Raw genomic sequence first — 23,014 nt, 5'->3', positions numbered from 1 at the left:
GAGGAACAGAGACGTTCCCCCAGACCCACCTCGGCTTTTCTTCTGCTTGGCAGGAGCGTAGTAGCGGATGCTCACCACCTTGGTCATGCCGCGGGCTGTGGTGCACTTGCGGGACTGGCGCACCACGTTGGTGAAGGAGAGCTGCATGTGCTCCTCTGCTGTTTGCAGCCCAAAGAACTTGGTGTTGAAGAACATGAGGGTGTTGAGCAGCACAAAGGGTGAGTAAACACCCAGTTGTTTGCACTCCCAGAGGTGCTCCTCCTCGACACGGGAGAAAACTGTGTCTGCAACACACAGAGGGAGAACCAGGTCACATCAGCAGTGGCTTTGTGGCAATCCCTTCACCCTGCCTCTGCAAAAGACTGATGCTTTACAGCATCTCTTTTTCCACAAGGTTCTTCTCAGCTAGAGCTCTGCCCAGCCATAAGCCTCCCCAGATCACAGCCAAACCACAGGTGAGAACCCAAATCAATCCTAACTGCTCATCACTACAGATGGCCAAAAAGTGAACTCCAGGTCGGTGCTCCACCACACTCAGTGAGAGATTAGGGAAAAGCAGCAGGCAGGAGAGATCTGGCCAGCTCCTGCCTAGATACACAGGTCTGGAGTCAAATGGCTCTGCCTGGGATAGCCGATCTGCAGAGATGAGGCTGGATCTGTGAAATAACTACTGACAAGACACAGCAGGGAAGGCAGCCCAGATCACAGCAACAAGAAAAGCCTCTGCAGAGCTCTAGGTTAGCCAATTCACAAGGCAGCAGCACAGCAACCTTGGCCGAGGCCTAGCACCATGTGCAGGGTTCATCCATGTGCTGAGAACACAAGCACAAGCACCAGTGTGCCTCCTGGCTTGGCATCCTCTGTGCCAAAGGGTGGAGACATCACTGTGAAGTGTTGTAAAGATTCAAATTGTCCCAAGATACAAAGTACAGGTGCTCTGCTCTCAGCTACCCTGTGGGCAACAGAAGCACAAACCACGCTGTCTCTGCAGTTGGTTTGGGTCAGTGTGACCTCAACACACAGCAGAACTGTGCTGCCTAAGCCAAGGTTGAAGCTGGGGGAGCACAATCAGGCTACAAGCACAAACTGGATTTATGGGGACTGAAGGTACTCTGAAGACACATACTATTTGGTAAGATTGTGGGTTGCCAGCCACTCAGGGATTTGTTCAGCTCCTGCACGAAGGTCAGGTAGTAAAGGTCTGTAAATATATTCACCATACGATTGTTCTCGAGCAGGTACTAGAAAGGACAGAACACACAGTCAAGAGAAACACAGCAGCACCTGGAATGCAAACCCTCCCCAGAGAGCACAGAGCACATATGCAGAGCACCCCTCCCTGCACCACCAGAGCTGCTGGGCAGACACAGAGAGCTGCAAAGAAAACCCTGGGGCATGACAAAGCAGACTTAGGGCTGAAGAAGGGCCTGAGTTTGGGGAGATCCCTCAGTCCTCCTCAGAGATGTGCAAGAAGGGTGCAAGGCTGGGGAATAGATGCCACCCTACTCTGAGCTTGGGAGCAAAGACGAAACCAGGTGGGATGCTGTCCTGGGCTGAGGCACTAAAGGAGAATCCAGCCAGCCTCTCTGGGTCCCCAGAAGGCAGAATGAAGGGTACAGGCTTCCTTCACCAGATCTGAGCCCAGTCTGGCTGTAGAGGATGAGGGCACAGGCCCCCCTCACCTGCTGGATGCCAAGGCAGAGGTAATAGATGCTGTCTGGTTCATAGCGCTCCCCGTTGGGCCGCGTTATCTCCTTTACAAACTGTGCCAGGCCGTAGTTGAGCTCAGCTGCTGAGCAGGCTAAGATGTCCTCCTTGATCCTCATGGGCTTGGCTGCAGAGATAAGAACAGCAGCCTCAGACAACAACCTACAAGGTCAACACCCCAAGGTGCAGCTTCTGGGAGGTTTCTGCCCCTGCACTGCATCACACAAGGCACTTACGGCCGAAGCGTAGCTCCTCTCCCTTGCTGCTTTCTCCCCCTGCGTACTTGGCTTGTACCCAGGACTTCCAGGCATTCACACCATAGGAGTAGTTGAGCACTGTACAGCTGGGCTGGCTGCTCATGGAGTCCCGGGAGCAGCTCTCAGAGAGCACCAGGCGCTTCTGCCCCTGCAGAGAGGTGTTTGTGAGACTGGGCACCCACCTGGCACAGGTGCAGGACTCCTGGCCACCCTCACACCTACAGTGTGCCATGGCAGCAGGCACCGTTCTGCTGGCAGCCAAGCCAACAAAGCTCATTAGTTACAAGGGTCACAGGCAAGAAAGAGACCAGCTTGCTGTCACATGATTTGTAGCATTCAAAGCTCCTCCAAAGTGACAAGCAAGTATTTTCATTCAAGGAGAGGCCTGCAGGCCAACCATTCCCTGAAAGGAGATGGCACAACCTCCCCAGCACACCAAAGACTCTGGTACACTTCATGTCTTACAGCCCAGGTGGCAGCTCCCACTCCAAACCCAAAGGGCTTTAAGCAGGCAGTACCCACAGAGAACTCCTCACCTTCCGCACAGCTCGAGGCAGGTCCTGCTCTGTGGACACCTCATCTGGTCCCACCAGCCCACAGTCAAAGAGGAAATCCACACTGGGGTTGATGTCCAGAGGGTCTGAAAGGAAACACAGGCAGAAGGGCTCAGCTGAGACTTCTCATCCTGCCCCCTGTGCTGGCCTGATTTTTACAGCAAAGTGAAGAGGGAACACTTCACATCCTCTACCACTGCCTGGCATGAACTTTTAGCCACAGCCCAAGAAAGGAAATAAGGCTCTGGCAGACAATGCTAAAATTTCTCAGAATAACCAGAACCCCACATTTTTATCTCTGACAGTTTTTTGTTTATTTTTTAAACCTGAGGAACATTCCTCATTCCCTGGTGTCAGGCCAGTACTGTGGACAGCCTGGCACAGGCAACTCAGTTCTGTTGTTTGCTGCATTGCTGTGCTCGTTCAAGTCCCTGCCTCTTCTTCCACCTTCTGTTAACAGATACTCAGCAATTCTGCCATTTCTCAGGATGCCATGCCTTGTCCAGGTTTCTCATCTAGCTGGATCCTCTGGAATCATCACTCATAAACACACCAGTGCTGCTGCCCTGCTCTTTGTGCTGTTCAAATCAGCTTCTCATCCCCCAGTCTCTGGGTCTTGTGTTCACAATAGGTAAGTTTAGTCTGCAGAAGTGGTGGTCTCCCCACCCCTGCTGCAAGCAGTCACTGCAGGGCTCTCCCACCAGGTCAATCAGAGGGCACAGGGAGGTGAGTGCTCACAGCTGAGGGCAGTGGGAGCTCCCTCAGCAGCCCTGCACACCTTAGGGTGTCACCCAGCTCTTACTCTTAGGGAAGTCAGCCTCCAGGTCCTGGCCCGGCTCATCGAGGACATTTGCCATCTTGACAGCCATGGCCAACACATCGTCCCGTGCTGGTCCAAACAGATCACAGTCCTCCAGGAGGCCCTCTGCACTTTGGTTACTCACCAGGTCTGAAAGGAAAAAGTTCATCAGAAACAAAACTTTCTTGAAAATCTTTTGTCTGATTTCCCTGTGATAACTGGAAAACGAAGTCAGAATTTGGATGCTCAGAGCAGCCCCATGACACTTGAGCTGTCCAGCTTTCCCTGGACAGAAAAACATTGGAAGGTTGTTGTCTCCCCAGCCACAACCCCATCACTGCCATTTTCAGGAATGCAGGCCCCAAGTAAAGAAACCTACAAGACTAAGGCTGCATGCAGCTACCTTTTGTAGCATGGAAGCTGCTTTAGGGAAGAATCTGTAGAGCCGCCTGCATAAACTGAGAGAGCTGCACATGTGCCACAAGACTGGCACCCCCAAAAGGGACAGTGGCAGACGCTGCTCCCTGCTGCAGCTCTTCCCTTCTGGTACCTCCTCAGCAGAAGTTAAGGACTTGCTCTTCCCTGCTTCCTCTCCAAAGGCTTTGGGAGAGCCACAATCCCAGCAGATGCTTTAGCTCCAAGAGCTGGCAAACCCCCCTTGATCCCAGCTGTTGGACCGACCAAGCCATGGCAGAACCTACCACACAGATCTGAGGAGGCTTTGTCCAGTTCCTCAGCCTCTGCAATCATCTCAGCCATGGCCAGGATGTCAGCCTCTAGGGGATTGGAGGGGATCTTCACCTTCAGTTCCTCAATGGTCTCCACAATCTTCTCTGTGCTCTCCAGTGTGGTGGGCAGGAACATTGGCACAGGCACCTGTGGACAGCAGCACACCAGGCAGAAAAGTGACACTCAGTAGACTGACATTAACAGCAGAGACAGGAGAAGAGCATGAACAGAGAAGCAGGGAGCCTTGAGCAAGGCAGGATCACAAGAGCAGGAGGACACGGGCAGGTGAAGCGTGGTGCTTACCGGGACAGGCATGGAGAAAGGCACAGGTACTTTCTGGCAGTACATATGCATAGGCACAGGCACGAAGATCGGGACGGGGATTGGCAACACAACCAGCTGGGGCTTCCAGTCAGCCTCTGACAAGAGCAAAAATACATCAGTGACCTTAATCCCTGAAGTTCCTCAGCTCTGCTGCATGCTGCCATGCCCCCAGCCATCCAGCACCATGGCCCTTCCAGCCACCAGCTCCTAGGACTCAGGGGCAGAGCTGCAACAGCAGCAAGTCAAGGCCAGCAACAAGAGAGCCTTGCCTTAGCCAGAAGTACAAATCCTGCTCTTACATAGCCCTGCTAAGAGGTCTGGTTGCCTTGCATATGCTGCAGACCACACACACATGCCCAACAGGAGCTAGAGTGGAACTGGTTTAGCAGACAGCCCTCAGACAAGCTAATGATCTCCTGAGGAACAGGAGCTGCCCCACAAGAGGTAGGATCATGCTACAGAGCCCTCTTCACTTCTCCTTTTTCTGTGATGGAAATGGACTCCCTATCAACAGCCCTGCCATGTGTGCCCTCTACCCATGTGTGCCCAGAGACTTCTCAGCACGGTGCCAAACACCCAGCCTGCTCTGTGCAGCATTTCAGGCTGGATTCACAGTGTGGAGCAGGGACGTGCCACTTGCCTTTCCAAAATGCCCCTGTAATCCTACAGTTAAACCTTGCTTTCCTACCTGTCTGACATCCTTTGGACTTCATTTCAAGCTTGCAGGAGACACCCCGGTTCTGCATCAGGGGTTTACACATGGCAGCTTTGTTTTTCCGAGGGGTTGCTGGAACCAGAGGTGGGGCAGGAGGCGGCACAGCTGGAGAGGTTTGGGCTGAGGAGGCCTTTGCTGACAGCTGGGAAATGCAGAAAGCAGGAGGTTGGTGTCAACCTAAGGCAGCACGATCTCTTCCCTACTGCAGGTGCAGATGGAATGACTCCCAAAGCACCTCCTGGAGCCTGGCAGTCCCCAACACATGGACACTCCCATGGTCAGGCTCTGATGAAGGACAGCCAAGCTGTTCCTGGCAGGCAGCAAGCCTGTGTGCTGCCTCTGCTCTGCCAGGAGTCCAGCAGTGGTGGCTCCGGTCCCATGGGGTAAAGGGGAACAGCAGGACAGCAACTATACCCAGGCATAGGAAAGCACTGTGCAAAGAGGAGCCAGTGAAATAGTGTCAGAATATTCATCATTGATTCCTGGGGAAGAGTTATTCTTCCCCCTTGCAGGAGATAGGTTGATGCTGCCTTCCTAGGAGTTCTTTTCATCTCCCACCACCCAGACATCTCAAAATGCATTGTTTTGTAAGAATGAAATCTCCCTGAGCAATGGCAGAACTGTCCTCTCTTTGGGGACAGCCCCTTTGTCTTGCAAACTCCTACCACCAATGGGTCTTACCATGTTAGTTTCTGCCTTCTGTGTGGAAGGGACAGCTGGTTTTGGCTCTGAAGTCTGACCTGTAAGAGAAAGCAACAACTCTTAAGTTCAAGAGCTCCTGGGCCAACATGTCCCACTGCTGGGACTGGAGGTGCAAGCAGCCAGAGAGCAGGGACAGGCTCTCCAGAAACTGCCCCTGGCCACTCCAGGAACAGTTAATGTTTCCATAATCTCTAGCCTCAACACCTCAGAAGACACTACAACTCCAAAATCAAGTTATTCCCATGTGATTTTGTGTTCCCTTACAGTCCACCCCTTCCCCATGACAGCAGGTCAGGAGAAATCCCAGCCCCTTGTAGAGAGAGGAATCCAGGGCTCTAATCCCAGCTCTGCCTATTGGCTTGCTGTACCGAGCCATGGCCCCTCCCTGTGCCTCCATATCCCTGCAGCAAATATCTTGGCAAAGTGCTTCGAGATCCCGAGGAAGAAGGCGACAGAGCTAGCAGCAGCATTGTGAGAAATCCCAGAAAGCAGAGAGACAGCTTTGCCCAGCCCTAGGGATGCAGTCCATTCCCCTAAGGAAAGAGAGGATCACCTGCAGGTGAGAGGTGTGTGTGGCAGACACTGGTCTCAGGTGGTGACACCATCAGCCTGCCCTGCATGAGAATCCAGCTCATGTGCTCTGCAGAAAACCTGCACCCACCTCAAAGGCTGGTGAGCTACCAGAGCACCTTCATCCCAGTCTGCAGTGATCCCTGGTTACCCACGTGACTGGCAGAAAGAATTGAAAGAATTGCCTTCCACTGGTGGGCCATGCATGAAGGAGACCCTGCAAGGACAGCAGCAGGTCCCAGCACCCAAAGGCAGTGGCAGGTCCATTCACAGCTCCTGCACACAGACAGGTCCTTCAGGAAAGACCCAGATTCCTAAAGGTCCAACACAGGGACATTCACACTATGAAGACTTCCTCTCAACCTGAGGAAGTGAAGGATAATTTTTGTACAATTTGAGGCCCATGAGGCTCCACTTGCTGACCATCACACGGGGCAACAGATAAATCTCAGTTGGAGGAAGCTCCCTAGTCTGCAGCTGAGCATTCAGCCACAGGATCCGCAGCAGTCTCAGGGGCCAAGAACTCACCCTGACAACCCAAAGTGGATGGGCAGCAGGTTCAGGCAGGAAACACCAATGGCCTGAATGAGGAAAGACAAGCTATGGCTTATGAGCAGAGTTTCTTCTGCAGCAGAATCTAAAGCAAACACAATTGCTCCACTGGTCAATGATTTAGGACTAAAGAAAACAAGATTCTCCTGTCGTATGCTATGTATCCAGGCTTCCAGGAAAGTTGCAGCTTGTTCTTTTTCTCATCCCAACACCAAAAAGGAGCTGTCAAGGCACTGCCTGCCACAACTGTGACTTCTACCCTCTCCAGCTGGACAGCCCAGTGCAGAGCCAGCTCCTTTGGAAGCCTTTGGGCCCAGTTTTGAAGCAAAACTCCTCAGTTTCACACTACATGAACTGTTCCCAGCAAGGCAATGTCTGCTTGTATGATCAGCTACAAGAACTGTCAGGATCACCAGACTGGTAGCAGCCACTGGATCACAGGAACTGATGGTTTTAGGCAATCACTGGCTGCAAGAGAGTAAGCAAGAATAAGCAGCTCTGTCCAAGATGAGCCTGAAATCCAGGTAGTCCCTTGCAAGCTGGGAACAAAGCTGTCAGGTCCACAGGAGACCATGCAGAAGCTGGTCCTCCTAAAATCCCCTGCACAGCACAGCTGGAAAGCTCTGTGTTTAAGTGGGTCCTGGCTTCAGCATCATTCCTTTACAAACTCAGCAGTATCCCACAGTCCTGGGGCAAGGATGTCCACAGCTGTCCCACATCTGGCAGGGAACTGGTGTGCCAGAGCATGCAGAGGGTGCAGTGCAACCAGCAGCATCCACTAAGCACAGCAACTGCTGGGGCAGCCTGGAACTCGTGCTCAGCTGAGCACTCACAACTGATGACAGGCTTTTCCTTGGCTCCCTTTAGTCCTTACAGGTTGCATGGAGATGCAGCTGTGGCACAGTGAACAGTGATGCCCCACCTACCGAGCAGCAGAGTTCTGGGGGGCCTCCAGAGATGTGGTGGATGAGGCTTGAGATTCTCGTGGTTGGTGGTGGTGGTGAAGGTACTTCTAAGTCTTGTGGTCCATGGTTCCAAGGAGACAAGGGTTGATCAGTGTGAAACATCTTCCCTCTGCAGGCAGAGCTTGCCCACTGTGCCTGTCCAAAAGCCGTGGTACAGATCTCTCAAAAGCAACATGCTTTGACAGCAGAGGACAAATGGAACAGCATGGCTAGGGCTGTGCAATCACTTGGTGAGCTACAGGAACCAGCATGTCTTCCTCCCTTGGGAGCAGAGCACTGTAAATCAAGCAGAATTCCCATGGGCACCCCTGTGCCAGCAGAGACCAACAGTTCCTTCTCCAGGTCAGTCCAGTGTGCTGCTACTTGAGCTGTCACCTCACACAGCCTGTTATGGAGCGTGGCTCTTGGAAGGCAGGTTGGGCTTCCCCCAGCTGGGGGAACCTGCTGCTTCTGCCAGGGCAGCTCTGCTTTGCTGCCTAAGCAGCAACGACATCCAGAGCTTTGCCTGTCCTATGATCAGTGCTCTACAGTCAGGGGAGGAGCCTTAAGAGTCTGGAGATGGAGGATGAGGTCCCTCATGAGAAGCTCCTTGTCTTGGTTTCCCCTCCTTGGCACACCCTAGCCAGGGTTTTACACATCATGAAATCCCAGGGAGGCCAGCAAAGCCCTGAACCTGTGATGCAGGTATGTGTTGAAGCTTGATGCACTGCAGCAAGTCCCACTGTAAGCTGCAAGCACTTTAACTCTATCCCCAGGTCACCCAGGAGATCGTGGCCTAAGAAAGACCAAGCAGAATGAGACTGCAGGTGTCCGAGGGCCAAGCGGTGTCTTGTCACTGTCACTAGGAGCACCTTCCATCCTGAGGGATCCCAAAGCACTTTGCAATCTTCCATAAGGAACTGGCTTGAGTTAATGATAGGAAATGGGGCAACAGGCAGTGAAAATCTCCTCTCCAGCTGGTTCTCCATGGATGCAGAATGGGGTTATCTGGGACACAGGGTTGGCAACTCCCCAAAGCTGCAGTGAACTTTGGGTAAGTGGTAGGACTCCAACCTAACATCGCAAGACACAGTGCCTCCAGCAGCTCAGCGCTCCCTCAAGACCGTTCTAGGTTCAGCTCTGGCTGAAGGAGAGCCCACCTACAGCATCACCAGCACCACTTCCTGCAGCACCCTTCTTTGTCCTTGAATGTTTCCCATCCAAGCACTGACCTGGCCCAATCCAGATTAGTTTATGAGATCTGAGAAGGTCACAGCTCGGAGGTGGTGTGAGGCTGCAGGTGGATTGTCATGCCAAACCACGCTGTCCCCTAACCCTGTAAATCGAGCTCTCCGCTGGCAACTTGAGGATGTTAAATCCCTGAGTATCCTCGCTAAGAGTGTGAGCTACAGGCAGCACGCTGGCACCGGCTCCTCCCGTCTGGGCCCTGTGTGTCATAGAACCATAGATGTTAGAGATGGAGAAGCCCATTAGGTCCCACTCCGTCCTTTCCCGCCCAGGGGCCAGTGCAGGATTGTTCCCTAGCGTCTCCTCCAGTCCCAGGCAGGCAGCTTCCACCCCCTGCTGTTGAGTCTTCCCTGTGTCTCTCAGACTGAGCTATGCAGGTTCCCTCCCTCCCTCCTACTCACTGTTCAGCAGGCTCTCGGGCCCCTTCTGCGTGTCCAGGTTGGGCTGGTTCTGTTGATTGTAAAATCGCAGCAGACACTGCTGGTTGCAGAAGTGTTTGATTTGCCCTCGCCAGTGGATGGTTTCCAGCAGCTTCCCCTGACGCTTGCAGGCATGGCACCGAGCTGCCTAAAGCCCGCATCAGCAGGAGAGAAACAACGAGTAACTAACCACACCCCCTCCGAGTGCAACACAACTCTCCAGTGAAAGGTACACATCGCAAGGTGCAGTGAGCTTCCCCACAGCAGTGCCCTGCCAGTGCCAGCCGGGGACTCCAGCGGTGCGAACTTCTCCCAGCAGCACTGGCCGCGGATCCAGCACTGTGAGCTTCCTCAGGGCAGTGCTCTGTCTGGCAGGATCAGCTGGGGACTCCAGCTACGTGAGCTTCCCCGTAGCAGTGTCCCGTCATTGCCAGGCAGGACTCCAGCAGTGCCAGGTTCTCCGCAGCAGTGCCAGCCAGACTCCAGCAGTGTGAACTTCCTCAGTGCAATGCCCACTTATCTGGGTGCCGTGCCCACCACAGCACTTAGCACAAGCTGCCAGTGCCAATACTGACCTTGAAGTACCAGAGCAAGTATTTGCTTTTGCAGTCTTCACTACAGAAGTCCCAGGTGCTGCCCTCCAGCTGCTCGGTGACCGCCCGCTGGCAGGTCTGAGAACAGTAGGTGCAGGTGATGCAGCACAGGCCCAGGTTCTTGGTGAAATCCTGTTTGTAAAGAAGCACACACCCTGCGGAGAAACAATAGGAGTGAAACCTTCCCAGGATGAACTGGGGGCCTCCCTGACCCAAACATGACCAGAATCCAGGTCTGCGGAGACAACAGAGCACACGCAACACACTGTAGGGAACAATCCAGCACTGGCCCCTAGGGCTGGGATAAGATGGGACCTCACGGGGACTTGCCATCTCTCACCTCCATGCTTCTAGGAAGAGTCTGACTCCAACCTCCTGTGTGCAGGAACCCAGCAGGCAGGGCAAGGCCAGGTCAGGCCAGCCCAGACGCAAGAGCGTAGAAGTGCATGATGACAGGAGGAGCGGAGCTGCCACCTGCTGTCTCCCCAGCCCCCAGAGAGAGAAAAGCTGTGAGAAGGCCCTCCCCAAGGACACAATGAACGGTAAAGATCTTGCCCTAGGGCCTGGCTGGACAGCAAGCCATCCCCACAACAGTCCTCCCTTCACTTCATGGCAAGGCTCTTGCCCCAGGGCCTGGCTAAGACAATCTCCCCTCTGTTCCTCTCCATGCTCTCTTCTCCTCCCCCAGCATGGGCTGGCATGGGGGCTCTGCCTCTCCCATGCCCTTCCCCAAGTACCTTCGCTGCAGAAGTTCTTCTCCACTCCAGAGAAACGGATCTTCTCATGCAACAGCTTCTCCTGCTTGCAGTGCTCACACTGAGACACCACCCCACGCAGCCGCTTGAAATCCTCGCAGCAGTCCTTGCAGCAGAACTGATACACCTTGTCCTGCCAAGAGACCACAGCCAGGTCAGCCAGCCTGGCAGCAGGTTCCCACACTTCTCAGGGAAGCAAGTCAAAGACTACATGGCTGAGTTAAGTCCTCAGCTCTCCTGGCACAGGATTTGGCAGGAGTGGTCTCCTGCTGCCCTTCTGACATCCTGCTGAACATCAGGAGTGCAGCACTCAGTCTCCAGGCACATCTCTGCAGCTAAGGCATTCAGAGGACTGGCAGAGGAGGAGCTCTGCTTACAGCAGGGAGAGGAAGTACCCCAGAGGTTCTCAGCAGTGTTGGCCTCCACCTCAACATCCCCCCAGGTGAAATCCTCACCTGCCAGTCCAGGATCTCCGGCTTCCCGCTGAACAGATTGTGACAGTAATGGCAGTTGAGGTGGATCCCACCTTCGGGGCTGGTGCGCTGAGGAGACAGAGACAGCTCATGGGGAGAGGGCAGCTGGAGGGCAGCAGGCACCTGCTCACACTGCCACCACTGCCACCTCCTCCAGGGCCTGCAGCCTGCCTGGCCCCTCACACCTACTGCCACTGTGGGGACTCGCTCAGTCCATCTCATCATGTCCCAAGCTCCTGGAGAGATGATTCCTGAGAGCAATTTCACTTTGCTTCCAGTGTGCTGGGTCCAGCTCTTCTCAGGAAGGCAAGCTTGCAAGCTTGCCATGCCACTGGATTTAAAAACTTAAATTATGAGGGCTCTGCTACCTCTTCTGAGGATTTCTCTAAAAGTTATTGAAGCAGAGGTGCCTGATTTCTATTTTCAAGATAATGCAACTTAAGAATTCAAGCAGCCTCTCATCTTATTTTCTGCTAGTCTAATCTGCTAGACTAAACAGCATTTGGTGTCCTGTCCACAATGCATTTAGTATTTGGTGTCTTATCCACAAGGATATATTTATTAATAAAGTAATTCCTGGTTTTCTTTCTGATAACCTCAGATAAGACATTCTGCAAGTGCCTCAGTACAAGCATTTTTCAAGCCCAAATTTAATTTTTGGGCTTTTCTTCAGAATACTTTCAGTTTCTCTTCAGCATTGAAATGGACAGTGGAGAACATCCTTCCTATATGTGCATCATTCTAGGCAGCTCTTTTGCTCCCTGGCCTTCAAACATTAACTCTGTGTTTGCCTGCTTGTACTTGCAATAAATTAATCCTTCCCTGTGTGGATGTAAATTGAGATGCTCATACTGAATAGTTTATCGGCTGTAATTCCACAGCCTTTTCAAAATCCTTATTTTCAAGGATTTCCACACTACCTGAGTAAAGCTGACAGAGGATCTTGTACTGAAACTGCATTTAAGCACACATTAGGAGGAAGCAGTCAATCAATCCAATTGCTTTGCTTTCCATGACTACCCTGAATGCAACATGGGCTAACACCTCACCAGTTTTTGTTTCATCTGCTAAATTTCATCATGCTTACTTTGACTTTACTGACAAATGATCAATGAAGATGTTGAAGTCTTTGCACTTAACACCGATCTCCAAGAAACCATTTTGAAACATTCTCTTCAGTGTTTTTTCTTTGACAAGTGTGTTCTGAGATCTGCCAGCAAAACAGTTCCTAACCCAGGTGATGCATGGGTTTACTCATATATTTACAATGCTGATTTTATATGGAAATAATTCAAGTTAAATGAATTAATGAAGTCCCAGTTGGGAAAAGTTGCAACCATTTCTAAAATGGGTAGAAAGGAGGACCCTGGAAACAACTGAACTGTGCAGTGCCTGTGAAGATCATGGAACAGATCCTTCTAGAAGCTGTGCTGAGGCACATGGAGCACATGAGGTGCCAACACAGGCAGCACAGGGCACCAAGGGCACTCCTGCCTGACCAACCTAGTTGTCTCCTCAATAGAGGGAGAGGATTCTGTCCCTCTGCTCCACTCTGGCCAGACCCCACCTGCAGTGCTGCCTCCAGCTCTGGGCTCCCCAGCACAGCAAGGACATGGAGCTGCTGGAGCGAGCCCAGAGGAGGGCCATAAAAATGACCAGAGCTTTGGAAGGGTTCTCCTGTCAAGAAAGGCTGAGAGTTGGGATTATTCAGCTTGGAGAAGGCTCTGGGGACACCTTATTGTGGCCTTTTAATACTTAAAAGGGGGCTTGTAAGCAAGATGGGGATACACAATTTAGCAGGGCCCGCTGCAATAGGACAAGGGCTAATAGTTTTAACCTAAAAGAGAGCATATTGAGATTATCTTTTTTTTTTTTTTTTTTTTACAACGTGGGTGGTGAAACACTGGCACAGGTAGGTGCCCTGACCCTGGAAATATTCAAGATCAGATTGGACAGGGCTCTGAGCAACCTTATCTAGTTGAAGATGTCCTGGTTCACTGCAGGGGAGGCTGGCCCAGATGACATCTAAAGGTCCCTTTCAACCCAAACTGTTCTATGATTCTAGTTTTATGAAGTCTACAACACTAAAAGCTCTAGAGCTACACTACTCACACTGTCTGTGACCTTAGTGAAGGATTACAATCAAGGATTTATTAAAAAAACCCAAACAAACAAACAAAAAGAAACAAAAAGAAACCCACCAAAAAACCCCAAACAACCAAATGTCTCCACCACTCCCACAAAAAAAAAAAAAAAAGCCCCAAACAAATCAAATCTGAAAATTAAATGCTGCAACTGCTGGTAGCTAACTCTTACCTCTAGATTTTCTATGTTTTCTCAGTTGCCCAAGACATGTCCTGGCCTGAGTTTCTCAGGTCTTCCTGGCTGTTACTTTGTTCTTTGACAACTGTGCAAAACTAATATTCTTGAAATTCCTATGAATACCACAGACATCTCACATTTGCTGAAACTTAACATCAGAAGATTAAAATTCACCAGTCAAGCCTTTGAGGATTATTAAATATGAGGTATCCAGGCCTGCTACTTGTAAATTTTTAGATAATACATCCTGAAGACTTCTGTTTCTCAGTGACACCTGGCTGAGAGGGAAGCTCTGCTCTTTCCACCCAGGTATGAGGTGTGCACTTGTGCTTTGCTGGCTTACTTTTGCACTTGCTTGTGTTCTCATAAGGCCACTCTATCTCAAATCACTCAAACAGCACAGCTCTGCACTGCCCTCCTACTGGGCATAACCTGATAGACAGGAATGAATTGCAGCCCACTTTATCCTAATGGAGGGTGGGGGAGATAGGGCCAAGACTGGGATTGAAGCAATCACAGTCACTGCAACTCCTGGGCTCCAGAAGAGACTTTCTTCTTTCTTAGGAGCCCTCCCTGAGGAGCTCAGGGAAGGTGGAGCCTCTGTTTAGTGTGAAAGGAGGCCTGAGCTCCATGGCCCAGCCCAGCATGAAGGATATTTCAGTACCTGGAATTTGGTCCAGCAGCTGGGGCTGCAGAACTGGTAGACAACCCGGTCTGTCTTGTTGTAATAGCAGGGTTCAGATAAACTCTTTCTGCAGAAGCTGCAGGGTCTAGGGGGACCTGACGAAACAGATAGGAATTGGTGAGGGCAGCAGCACAGGATGTGGGACTGGATTCTGAGGAGGGCATGCAAGCTACTCACTCATCCTCAGTCTGTCAAGCTATTACCAAAAAGCAAGGGACAAGAACAGCAGGAAACTAAGAGCATCAGATTCTACTAGGACAGAAATGTTAAACAGATGGAGAGCAGAGTGGTTCACAGAAGTGACCCCCTCTGGTTCACAGAAACCCTGGCTCTGTAGGAATGTGGACAAAACAGGCTGCAACACTTGTCCCACTCCTGAACACCCCAGTACACCATGTAATGGGCAGGGCAATGCCAGCACAATCCAGCACTACACCTGCTCCCTGCATTCATTCTCAAGAACAGCAATGTACACTACCCTCTATTAAGATGTCTACATGGTGCAAGGGTTCCTCCCTCTGCACTTCCACTTGTTTCACTGGACTCTCCCCCCAGGCTCTTACATCTTTTCAGTCCCATCCACAAGCAACAACCAATACCAAGGAAGGAGTTAAGTGGAGAGGTGATGGTTCCCTCTACACAGGTGCTCTTACCAACTAAGCCTGACTGCTTCACTTTGTGGGAGGTAGTGCAGCAAATGGAGCAGAACAGGCCCATCTTGCCACTGCGATCCACGTTGGGCAGCATGTCAAAGTTCTTGCACAGTGTCTTGCACCACATGCAGGGGTAGACCCGAGTGTTCTTCTGCAAACACAGAGAGAACAGAGCTTCCAGGAGACCATCACAGCTGGCAAGGCCCAGCTACCACATCCCACCCCACTGCTGAATCCACTACAGGACTACTCTCCTGCAGTGACCACCTGATGCCAGGGATAGGCTCATAGTCTGCAGATTCAAGTGGTGGTAGCAAAAAAAGCTGCCTTTGGCACTTCAGCCTCTCATCTCAAGGGTAGCCTAGCAGGAATACAAAGTTTGGCCATCCCTTCCAAGACAGTTAAGTGAAGACTGATAAGGTGACAGAGGAACATACCCAGCCCAGCTTTAGGGAGACATCCAGAAGCCAGTCCATGCTAACTGCATATACCAGTGTCACTTTACCACCAGTTCACTGACTTTCTGACCCATGTTTGGGTCCATAGTGGGCCCCATGCTGATAAAATCAATTCTGTTTGCCTGCTTCAGAGTTTCCCCACAGCAATCTGTTAACTGCTTTGTCAGCAATCAAAGACCAAGGGGATGCCAGTCACCTGCAATTTAATACAATGCCCTGTGCCACACCAAGCAAAGTTGCTGTGTGCCCACAGAGAACCTCCCACCCCAGGCAGCTGCCTACACCCACCTTCTTGTAACTGTTGAGACAGGCAGAGTTGCAAAAGCGTTTTTGCTGGCCTTCATGGAAGAGGTACTCCAGGGGCAAGCCCTTGTTGTAGATATAAAGTCCACAGTAGTCACAGCAGTTCGTTTTCAGCCCCTTGGTGGCCCGGAACTTGGTGAAGCAGGCGTCGCTGCAGATGCGGTGAACCACGTTCCCATTGCTGACCTCGTGTTGGATCTGCAGAGACATCATTGTTGTCACTCCCAAACCACCACAGGCCTCCTTCCAGGGCAGCTGTACCACTACAAGCACAGCCCTTGGGATAATAGGCACTAAAACTCTGGGAAGTGCCATACTGGAAGCTGGTGTGGACTCAGGGTGGCCTCCCTTGCCAAAAGTCAGAGGAACAGGGAGAGCAGAGTGGCAGGAAGCAGTGAGCCTCAGGCAAGGAAAAGCTTGAGAGTGAGCCTAAGCCAGCTCCTGAGGCCTCACACCACAGGAAAACCTGGCAAATGCCCTGGTCTTGACCAAAACTAAGTGCTGTGAGTCCTAAGCACTTTGTCCAGGACATGGGAAGGACAAGGGATTTGTTTACCTCGCCAGGTTTGTGGCAAACACTGCAGCGGCTGGTGTCCGAGGCATCTGCAGACTGAGGTGCTGGTCTGTGCTGCTGGGCCTCGTAGAGGGAAAGGCAGACAGAGGTGCAGAACTCATGGAAAGAGCCACCTGAACCAATCTGGGCAACCACAGAGTCCTTGGTGTTCCAGATCTCCCTGGGGATCAGGAGGGGATGGGTTAGTGCAGGGACATGTGTGTCCTGCCACAAAGGGATAGGATGGCTCACTGCAATGTACAGTACTTTCTGGTGTCCCAAAAAGTTGGCAAGAATTGTCTCACAGCAGCTTCTGTCCTGACCCAGGGGAGAGGTGTTTGAAGACAGAACATGCAGGAGGTTGTTTTGAAGGGAGGCAGGAATATGGGGCTCTAAGTCTGGGGACAGGCAGGGAAAGCAAGAATGTGAAAGGGGTGTAGGGAGCATGGGGCAGGCAGCGTGTGAAAGAATACACAGGGCAGCAGCTGGCAGTGGGCAGGAGTGATGTGGCTGAACGAGGGCCATAAGAAGGGGACTGGCAGGAGAGCTGTGGAGCATTTGAGTGGGGCCACAAGCACGGGAGCACTGGGGAAAGGGGAACGAACACACACTTTTTGCAGAAGGTGCATATCTTCTTGCCAGGCGGTTTTTTTGAGAAGGTGGTGAGACAGGAGCTGGAGCAGAAGAGCTGGGGAAGGCCTTTTCTCTGGTAGGCAGTCTGGCCCTTCTGCAGCGGGGTCCGGCAGTTGGCACACGTCATCTTGGTGAAGGAGGAGCGGGCGGCGCGCTGCGCCATCTGAGCACGCAGCGACATCCGCGTGGAGCGCCGCGTCCGGAAAGGGACGAAATCCTCATCGTTGGGATCATCCACCATCGCATCAGAGTCCTCATCAGACACTGGAACTGCAGAGCAGCACAGGAAGATCAGAAACCCCTCGTTAGGAAGTGAGAAACTCAGCCGTGAGACACATGCTGGGATTTTCTGAGTCACCTTTCTAGAGTCCCTCTATGTACTTTGTTCCTGTCTGGGTGGAATGATAAAGGGATCCTTAAAAGAAATTCTGTTGTAACTGGAGATGAATCAAGAGGTGTTTAAACAAACCAGGCTTAAATACAATTCCTGTCTAGGAAGTCATGATATACCAAGGTTGAGCAGAAGCCTGAAGTGTGAACATCTACCCTGTAAGAACTGTTAGACTGGAAAGGGAATGTGTTAATCACCAGATTCTAGCACAGGCAGGCAATAAAGGAGCAACACACAAATACTAGGGAATGGCAGGGTGACATTCAGTATCTCAAAGAACAGACACTTCACTCCAGGAAAATCTCCAAAATACAACCTTTCTTCAGACAGCCTGCTCTCACAGAGAGAATGGAAGAAAGTTCCTGGGTGAGGAGATGGAAAATGGATTTCCTGGGAACACCCCCCAAATCTCATCCTGTAACTTAGTGCTTGGTGCCCACACACCACTGTAAAAATACTACAACACTCCCTGTTTTGACCTAAGTGCCCTGAGAAAGCAAGGCAAGTACCCCAGGATGGAGACTTGTGGACCTGTCTTGTGCAGAAGGGAAGCCTGCATGGAAGTTCCAGAGTTCCCACTGTACTCACACCATGAACTACCTGCCCACAATGGATCTGGACCATTCTCTCTGCTTTGGTCTCTCTGGACCATTCTCTCTCCCCAGTTACTCACTGCTCTCTGAGGAGTTCACAGTCTCAGGCCTGACAGTTTCTGATCTTCTGGGTCGTTCACTTCTTTTCTGCTCCTAGAAGACATTCAAAAAGTAGTTAGGCTAACTAGCAGCTAGGGCAACCATGGATAAATATCCCAGATTATGGTGAAGTTCCAACTTCTGGGATTTGGTTTCCCAATACCTAGGCTGAAAATGGATAAAACTCCATGGATACCTGATCAGAGCTGGCAAGACAGAGGAGAGAGGGGAGTTAGCTTATGAGAATGACATTTCAGCTGAGGGCAACAGGGACGCACTGAAGCCACATTACAGCATAGTGGCAGTGCACAGGGATCATTCTGTTACAGGAGTCATGCCCTCCTTTCCAGAGGGCTGACATGACAGCCAGTGTCCCTCATAGAGTCTGACAACAGCCAGTCATGCTCTGTGCTCCTGTACCACACATACTTGACTGCATGCTCCTCACCTTCTCAGCTGGCAGCTCGCTTCCCTTCCCAGACAGGCTTTCTCCTGGAACAGAAGCACAGAACAAGCTTGCATCTAACATCTTGCTTTATTCCAACAGAAGAGCACAGGTGTTCTCCAAATGCAGCCACCCTTTGGGTCAGTCAGCACATGAAGCCTCAGCCTGTTCTGCCTACCAAGTACAGTTCTGATGGTGGAAGGTTCCTAAACCCACAAGCTGTAGTTGCAGATCCAAACACAGACAGGGAGAAGCCCTGTAAGGGGGAGACCTCCCTGCATGGGAGAGGCAGGCTGGGTGGGCTGCTTCTGACAAGACTGAGCATCTCCTGGGGATGGCCAGCTGGGCAGAGGAACTTTGCCTATTGGAAACAGCTTTGCTGACCTAAGTTCCAGCAAAGACTCCAGCAATGGAGAGCGTGAGCTCTCTGAGCTGCAAACTCAAAGAGCACAAAGCCCCCTTGGTGACATTCAGTACAGTGCTACTTGCACACAGTGCCATCTTAGACCATCACTGTCTCATTCCTGGCTATTGTCTACAATTGTTAACAGTTATTGGAAGAGTTGAGATGTTTTAAATAAAAAAAGCTGTGGCTGATGTGCAGCCACAGCTTTACTGGGGAAGCTCCTTGCTTCCACAAGCACCAAAAATCAATTAAAGCCATGAAAGCCAGAGCAGGAGCTTGTGCACACCAGAACATTATTCCCTTTACACAAGAGGCTTTGCCCAAATCTAGACCATCAGAAGAGCTGGCTATTTCCATAGCAGGGGATGAGCTGGAATGCAGAGCAGACTCCAGCTTCAGCAATGTTTAGCTGGATGACTTGAGCGAAAGGAAGCCAGGTTCTGCTGAGCCAACAACTTACCTGCTGGTGGTAAGGCTTCCTGTGCTTTGAGTGCACTGTTTTCTTTAAGTGAGTTCTTCCCATTATCATCCCCTTCCTCTGCCCGGTTTTTCTCCACAGGCTCAGGGGGCAAAGCTGCAGTTCTGCTGTCTGGGCTCAGCTGCACCTGTGCTTCCCCTGCCAGCCCTTCCCTCTGCAAAGGTGAGGTTTTCCTTGGTGCCTTCAGCTTCATCTTCTTTGTTTGTTTCAGACTGATTTGGGGTGGGGGCACTGTGGGACTTGAGGACTGTGCTGTGGTTTCTTCCTTGGCTGGGGCACTGCTGAGGTCCTTGGAGTCAGGGACAGGTTGTTGGGGTGATTTAGGGGCATTGTCACCAGACAGTGCAGGAATAGCAGCAGCACCATCTTCCTTTATATCCCCAGAACAATTTTTTGGTGCATCTTCCCCTTCTTTCCCTGTTTCTGGACCAACAGCTTCTCTAGACAGGGCAGAGGAGTCTGCTGGTCCACCCTCCACGTCCTGGGAAGGTTGTTCCTTACACAGCCCATCCAGACCCTCTGCTTTATCCACCAAGTCAGAGGTTTTACCCAAATCATCCCTGACACCAGGTTTCTCCAGCACATCCAAGACACCAGGTTTATCTAGAACACAGTCATTTGATTTATTTAGTTCAGGCACGTTGTCTGCTTTCACTACAAGGTCCAAGTCCTCATCTGCAGACATCTGCTTGGATTGATCCCAGCCAGGGGGCTGAAGAACTGAAACTTCCTGGGTAGAAGCTGTCTGGGAGCCCAGGAGATCTTCACCAAACTCCATGTCAGCAGGGAGATCACCAATGAGGGGTTTGTCAGGCAAGGACAGGGGGTCCAGAGATCCTGAAAATTCACTGGAATCCATTTAGAAGATGGCAACTGGAAATGAGAGAGAGACTTGCAAGTTAATGAAAAGCAGTCTAACACAGAACATGAACTGTGCACTCTTCTGAACACTGCTGGAGTAAACCAAGGCCCAGGAATGCTGCCAGGCCATAACCAGGACATCAGACACCAGCAGGCGAATCACCTCTGCTTGTGAGGGTACAAAAGTCAGCAGCAGGATGCAGTAGTTTGGTGTTACAGACCTTTGGGAACTCTACAGCCCTCACATATCTCACCACAGCACAGCAAAGAAACTTGCTCATGCTAAATGACACACTGGGGTATCAGAGCACCAATTCAGGAGGCTCCACACCAATGTTCTGTGGTAATATCCCCAGCCCTGCCTTCTTCTCCATCCAAATAATCTGGTCTGTCCTCTCTCCTGATCTGTTCTTATGGAGCTAACACATTTTTAATTTTTAAAATACCTTTTTTCTCTTAAACACAGAGGTAGAAGCCTCAAGTGTGAGTCTTTCAAGCCCTGAAGTGTGAGTCTTAACAAGACACAGGATGACAACACACATTAATCTTGTCAGAGGACAGATATGAACAATATTACACTATAACTACAGAAGCTGCATAGCCCCAAAATTACATAGGCTAATATTCAGACATGGAACAACTGGAAAAGCTTAAGTTAGAACTAGGAGGAGTTCTGGAGGGTGACAAGAAGAAAGGTGGTAAAGCTCTGATGTTAAAAGCAGTCATAAGAAGAACAAGTAGCAAGATAGACACAAACAGGCAATGCAGAGTCAGGAAAAAAGCTCAGTGTGACTTTGCAGGGCACCAACAGTGACTTGAACAGGAAGGTGTGATGCAGACTGCCAACCTCAGAGGCAAAGTTACAGCCCAGCTCCTCATGGTTGACATCATCATAAGACAGAAAGGTCAAGACTTAGAGATGAGGCAAGTAATATGGTCTAAAACTGAATTATACCCCCACAAGGAGATAATGGTTGACAAACCTGAAGAGGGAAAGAGAGAAAGAGCTGGAGTCTGCAAGTGGGAAGGCAGTGCAAGACTTGAAATAACATCATGTCCCCAAACAGGCTCTCAGTAGGCACTACAAAAAAGGCACTAGAATCAAATGACGTGGCAACAACCTAGCCCTTCCTATCAGAGTAATTCCAATTCTAAATTTAGCACTGTTTTAAGCCCTGAATGAAAAAACACAGTACTTTTGTTTATTTGGGCTTACAGTGGGCATAACTCATCTCTATCAATGAAGGAGGAAGCCTGATTTAATTTCACTGATGATGGCTGTTTAGCTCTTTTTTTCATATCCTTCCCTCTGAACAGACAAGCAAAATTTCACTCACAAATGGTTTGCTCAGAACTAAACAGAACATATTTGGACAGAGAAGGTACCCAGCTTCTGAAACTTAGACAAGCAGGAATTTAAGGAAATCATACCCAACAACTGGACTTCAAAGCCACCACCTCCTTATTTTATCTAAATACACAGTAATGTTTTCTGTTTCCTGGTGGTAGATAAAGCATTGTTCCTACAATCCCAATCAGAAACTAAAGCAAATGTAATCTTTAGAAATGCTCAGCAAGTTTCACCCCCAAAGATTTTGATGTTTCTGTTCACTTTTAGTAACAAGATGAGACAGAACTTTTAGAATAAGCCAATTCCAGAGCAATGCAGGATCTAACACATGTTTTAGGTTGGCTGACAGAAATAAGAACAAAGTGAAATAGAAACAAAGGTATCTGAAAGAAAGGTCCTAAGGGTTTGAAGATGAGAACCCTTCCAAGATGATAAACAAGATGCTGTTCAGAATATGAGCGATGTCTCCTGCTCAAAGATATTCCCCATCCAGTTTCACAGACAGACAGCAGACCCTACAATAATAAGAAAAAAACCTCAAAACATCCAGATGAAGAAGGTAAATTTATTTACAGGTATACTTAACAAAGCTAACATACCCCTCAGAATGACCTCAGACACTTTGCACAAGTTTGCAATGAACCACTAAGGTCCTAAAGTAATTCCCACTTTCAGCTGCCTAGTCTTTGCTTGGTAGAAACAGACCCTGGAAACATTTGGAGCATAAGAAATCCATGTGGGCATTCCCTCCCAGAGCATAATGCAAGCAACCATCTACAAACTTGTCCTGTAACTCATGGTACAAGTGGACCAAAGGCATCTGGGTTAACAGTGTACACCTTAACCTGCTTTCAAACTTTGGGTGATACAATGCAAGACAAAACTCTGACTTAATGGCAGTGTGCTTGACCAACAGGAAAGTCTGAAAGAGAAGAAGCATTCTGCAGATTAAGGCAACTCCAAAGTATCAGGATGTGGCTGGAACAGACCTCTCTGCAGAGGCAAGGCTGCAGTGAGAGCACTGACTCACTCACATGCTCTGTTTGGAAGCACAGCCCTCAGTGCTCCAGGCCCTGTCCCCTCTCATCAGTTCTGTCTGAACCCTCCCAGCAGAACAGCTCACACATTCTGGAGAAGGAACTCAAACTTCTTAGGATTGCAAAGCTAAGGACTGCTGCAGGGCAGCAATGAAAGGGCCATGTGCTTGAATATCCTGTTCCTATTCACACCAGGAATGTGAATACCTGGGGAGAGAGTGTAAGAAACACAACTAACAGGATGTTCCTCTTCAGCACATCCCCCAGTCAAGGACTCAGCTGCCCAAGAATCTCACTTGGCTTGACCTGCACTGACAATGTCCCTGTTAAGAGTCTGTACTGGGCAAATCCTCTGTGAATCTGCCTAATCCCACTTTGAACCAATTTACACTTTGGACCTCCTAA

At 50.4% G+C, this 23,014-nt stretch overlaps 1 protein-coding gene across 6 annotated transcripts in view; it reads right to left on the bottom strand.

Moving 5' to 3' along the window:
• Positions 1-23,014, bottom strand: part of ZMYM3 (zinc finger MYM-type containing 3) — a 32,495-nt gene that overhangs the window by 1,952 nt on the left and 7,529 nt on the right. For 5 of the 6 annotated variants that reach the window (XM_074551712.1, XM_074551711.1, XM_074551710.1 and 2 more), the window contains 22 exons: positions 19,343-20,233; positions 18,480-18,523; positions 18,013-18,085; positions 16,927-17,218; positions 16,319-16,496; positions 15,748-15,960; positions 15,002-15,152; positions 14,328-14,443; positions 11,324-11,410; positions 10,851-11,001; positions 10,096-10,268; positions 9,503-9,668; positions 5,767-5,825; positions 5,059-5,227; positions 4,350-4,465; positions 4,019-4,193; positions 3,321-3,467; positions 2,501-2,604; positions 1,944-2,112; positions 1,683-1,834; positions 1,127-1,241; positions 30-284 (listed from right to left, as the gene is read on the bottom strand). In XM_074551712.1, the coding sequence (XP_074407813.1) occupies positions 30-284; positions 1,127-1,241; positions 1,683-1,834; positions 1,944-2,112; positions 2,501-2,604; positions 3,321-3,467; positions 4,019-4,193; positions 4,350-4,465; positions 5,059-5,227; positions 5,767-5,825; positions 9,503-9,668; positions 10,096-10,268; positions 10,851-11,001; positions 11,324-11,410; positions 14,328-14,443; positions 15,002-15,152; positions 15,748-15,960; positions 16,319-16,496; positions 16,927-17,218; positions 18,013-18,085; positions 18,480-18,523; positions 19,343-20,219 (3,982 nt within the window). In that variant the 5' untranslated portion in view covers positions 20,220-20,233. The remainder of the gene's footprint in view (positions 1-29; positions 285-1,126; positions 1,242-1,682; positions 1,835-1,943; positions 2,113-2,500; positions 2,605-3,320; positions 3,468-4,018; positions 4,194-4,349; positions 4,466-5,058; positions 5,228-5,766; positions 5,826-9,502; positions 9,669-10,095; positions 10,269-10,850; positions 11,002-11,323; positions 11,411-14,327; positions 14,444-15,001; positions 15,153-15,747; positions 15,961-16,318; positions 16,497-16,926; positions 17,219-18,012; positions 18,086-18,479; positions 18,524-19,342; positions 20,234-23,014) is intronic. The other variant, XM_074551714.1, reaches the window with a different exon arrangement.

The sequence above is a fragment of the Zonotrichia albicollis genome, chromosome 14 (genome assembly GCF_047830755.1).
Source record: "Zonotrichia albicollis isolate bZonAlb1 chromosome 14, bZonAlb1.hap1, whole genome shotgun sequence".
Taxonomy (NCBI): Eukaryota; Metazoa; Chordata; class Aves; order Passeriformes; family Passerellidae; genus Zonotrichia; species Zonotrichia albicollis.
This window is presented reverse-complemented; position numbering and strand designations above follow the sequence as displayed.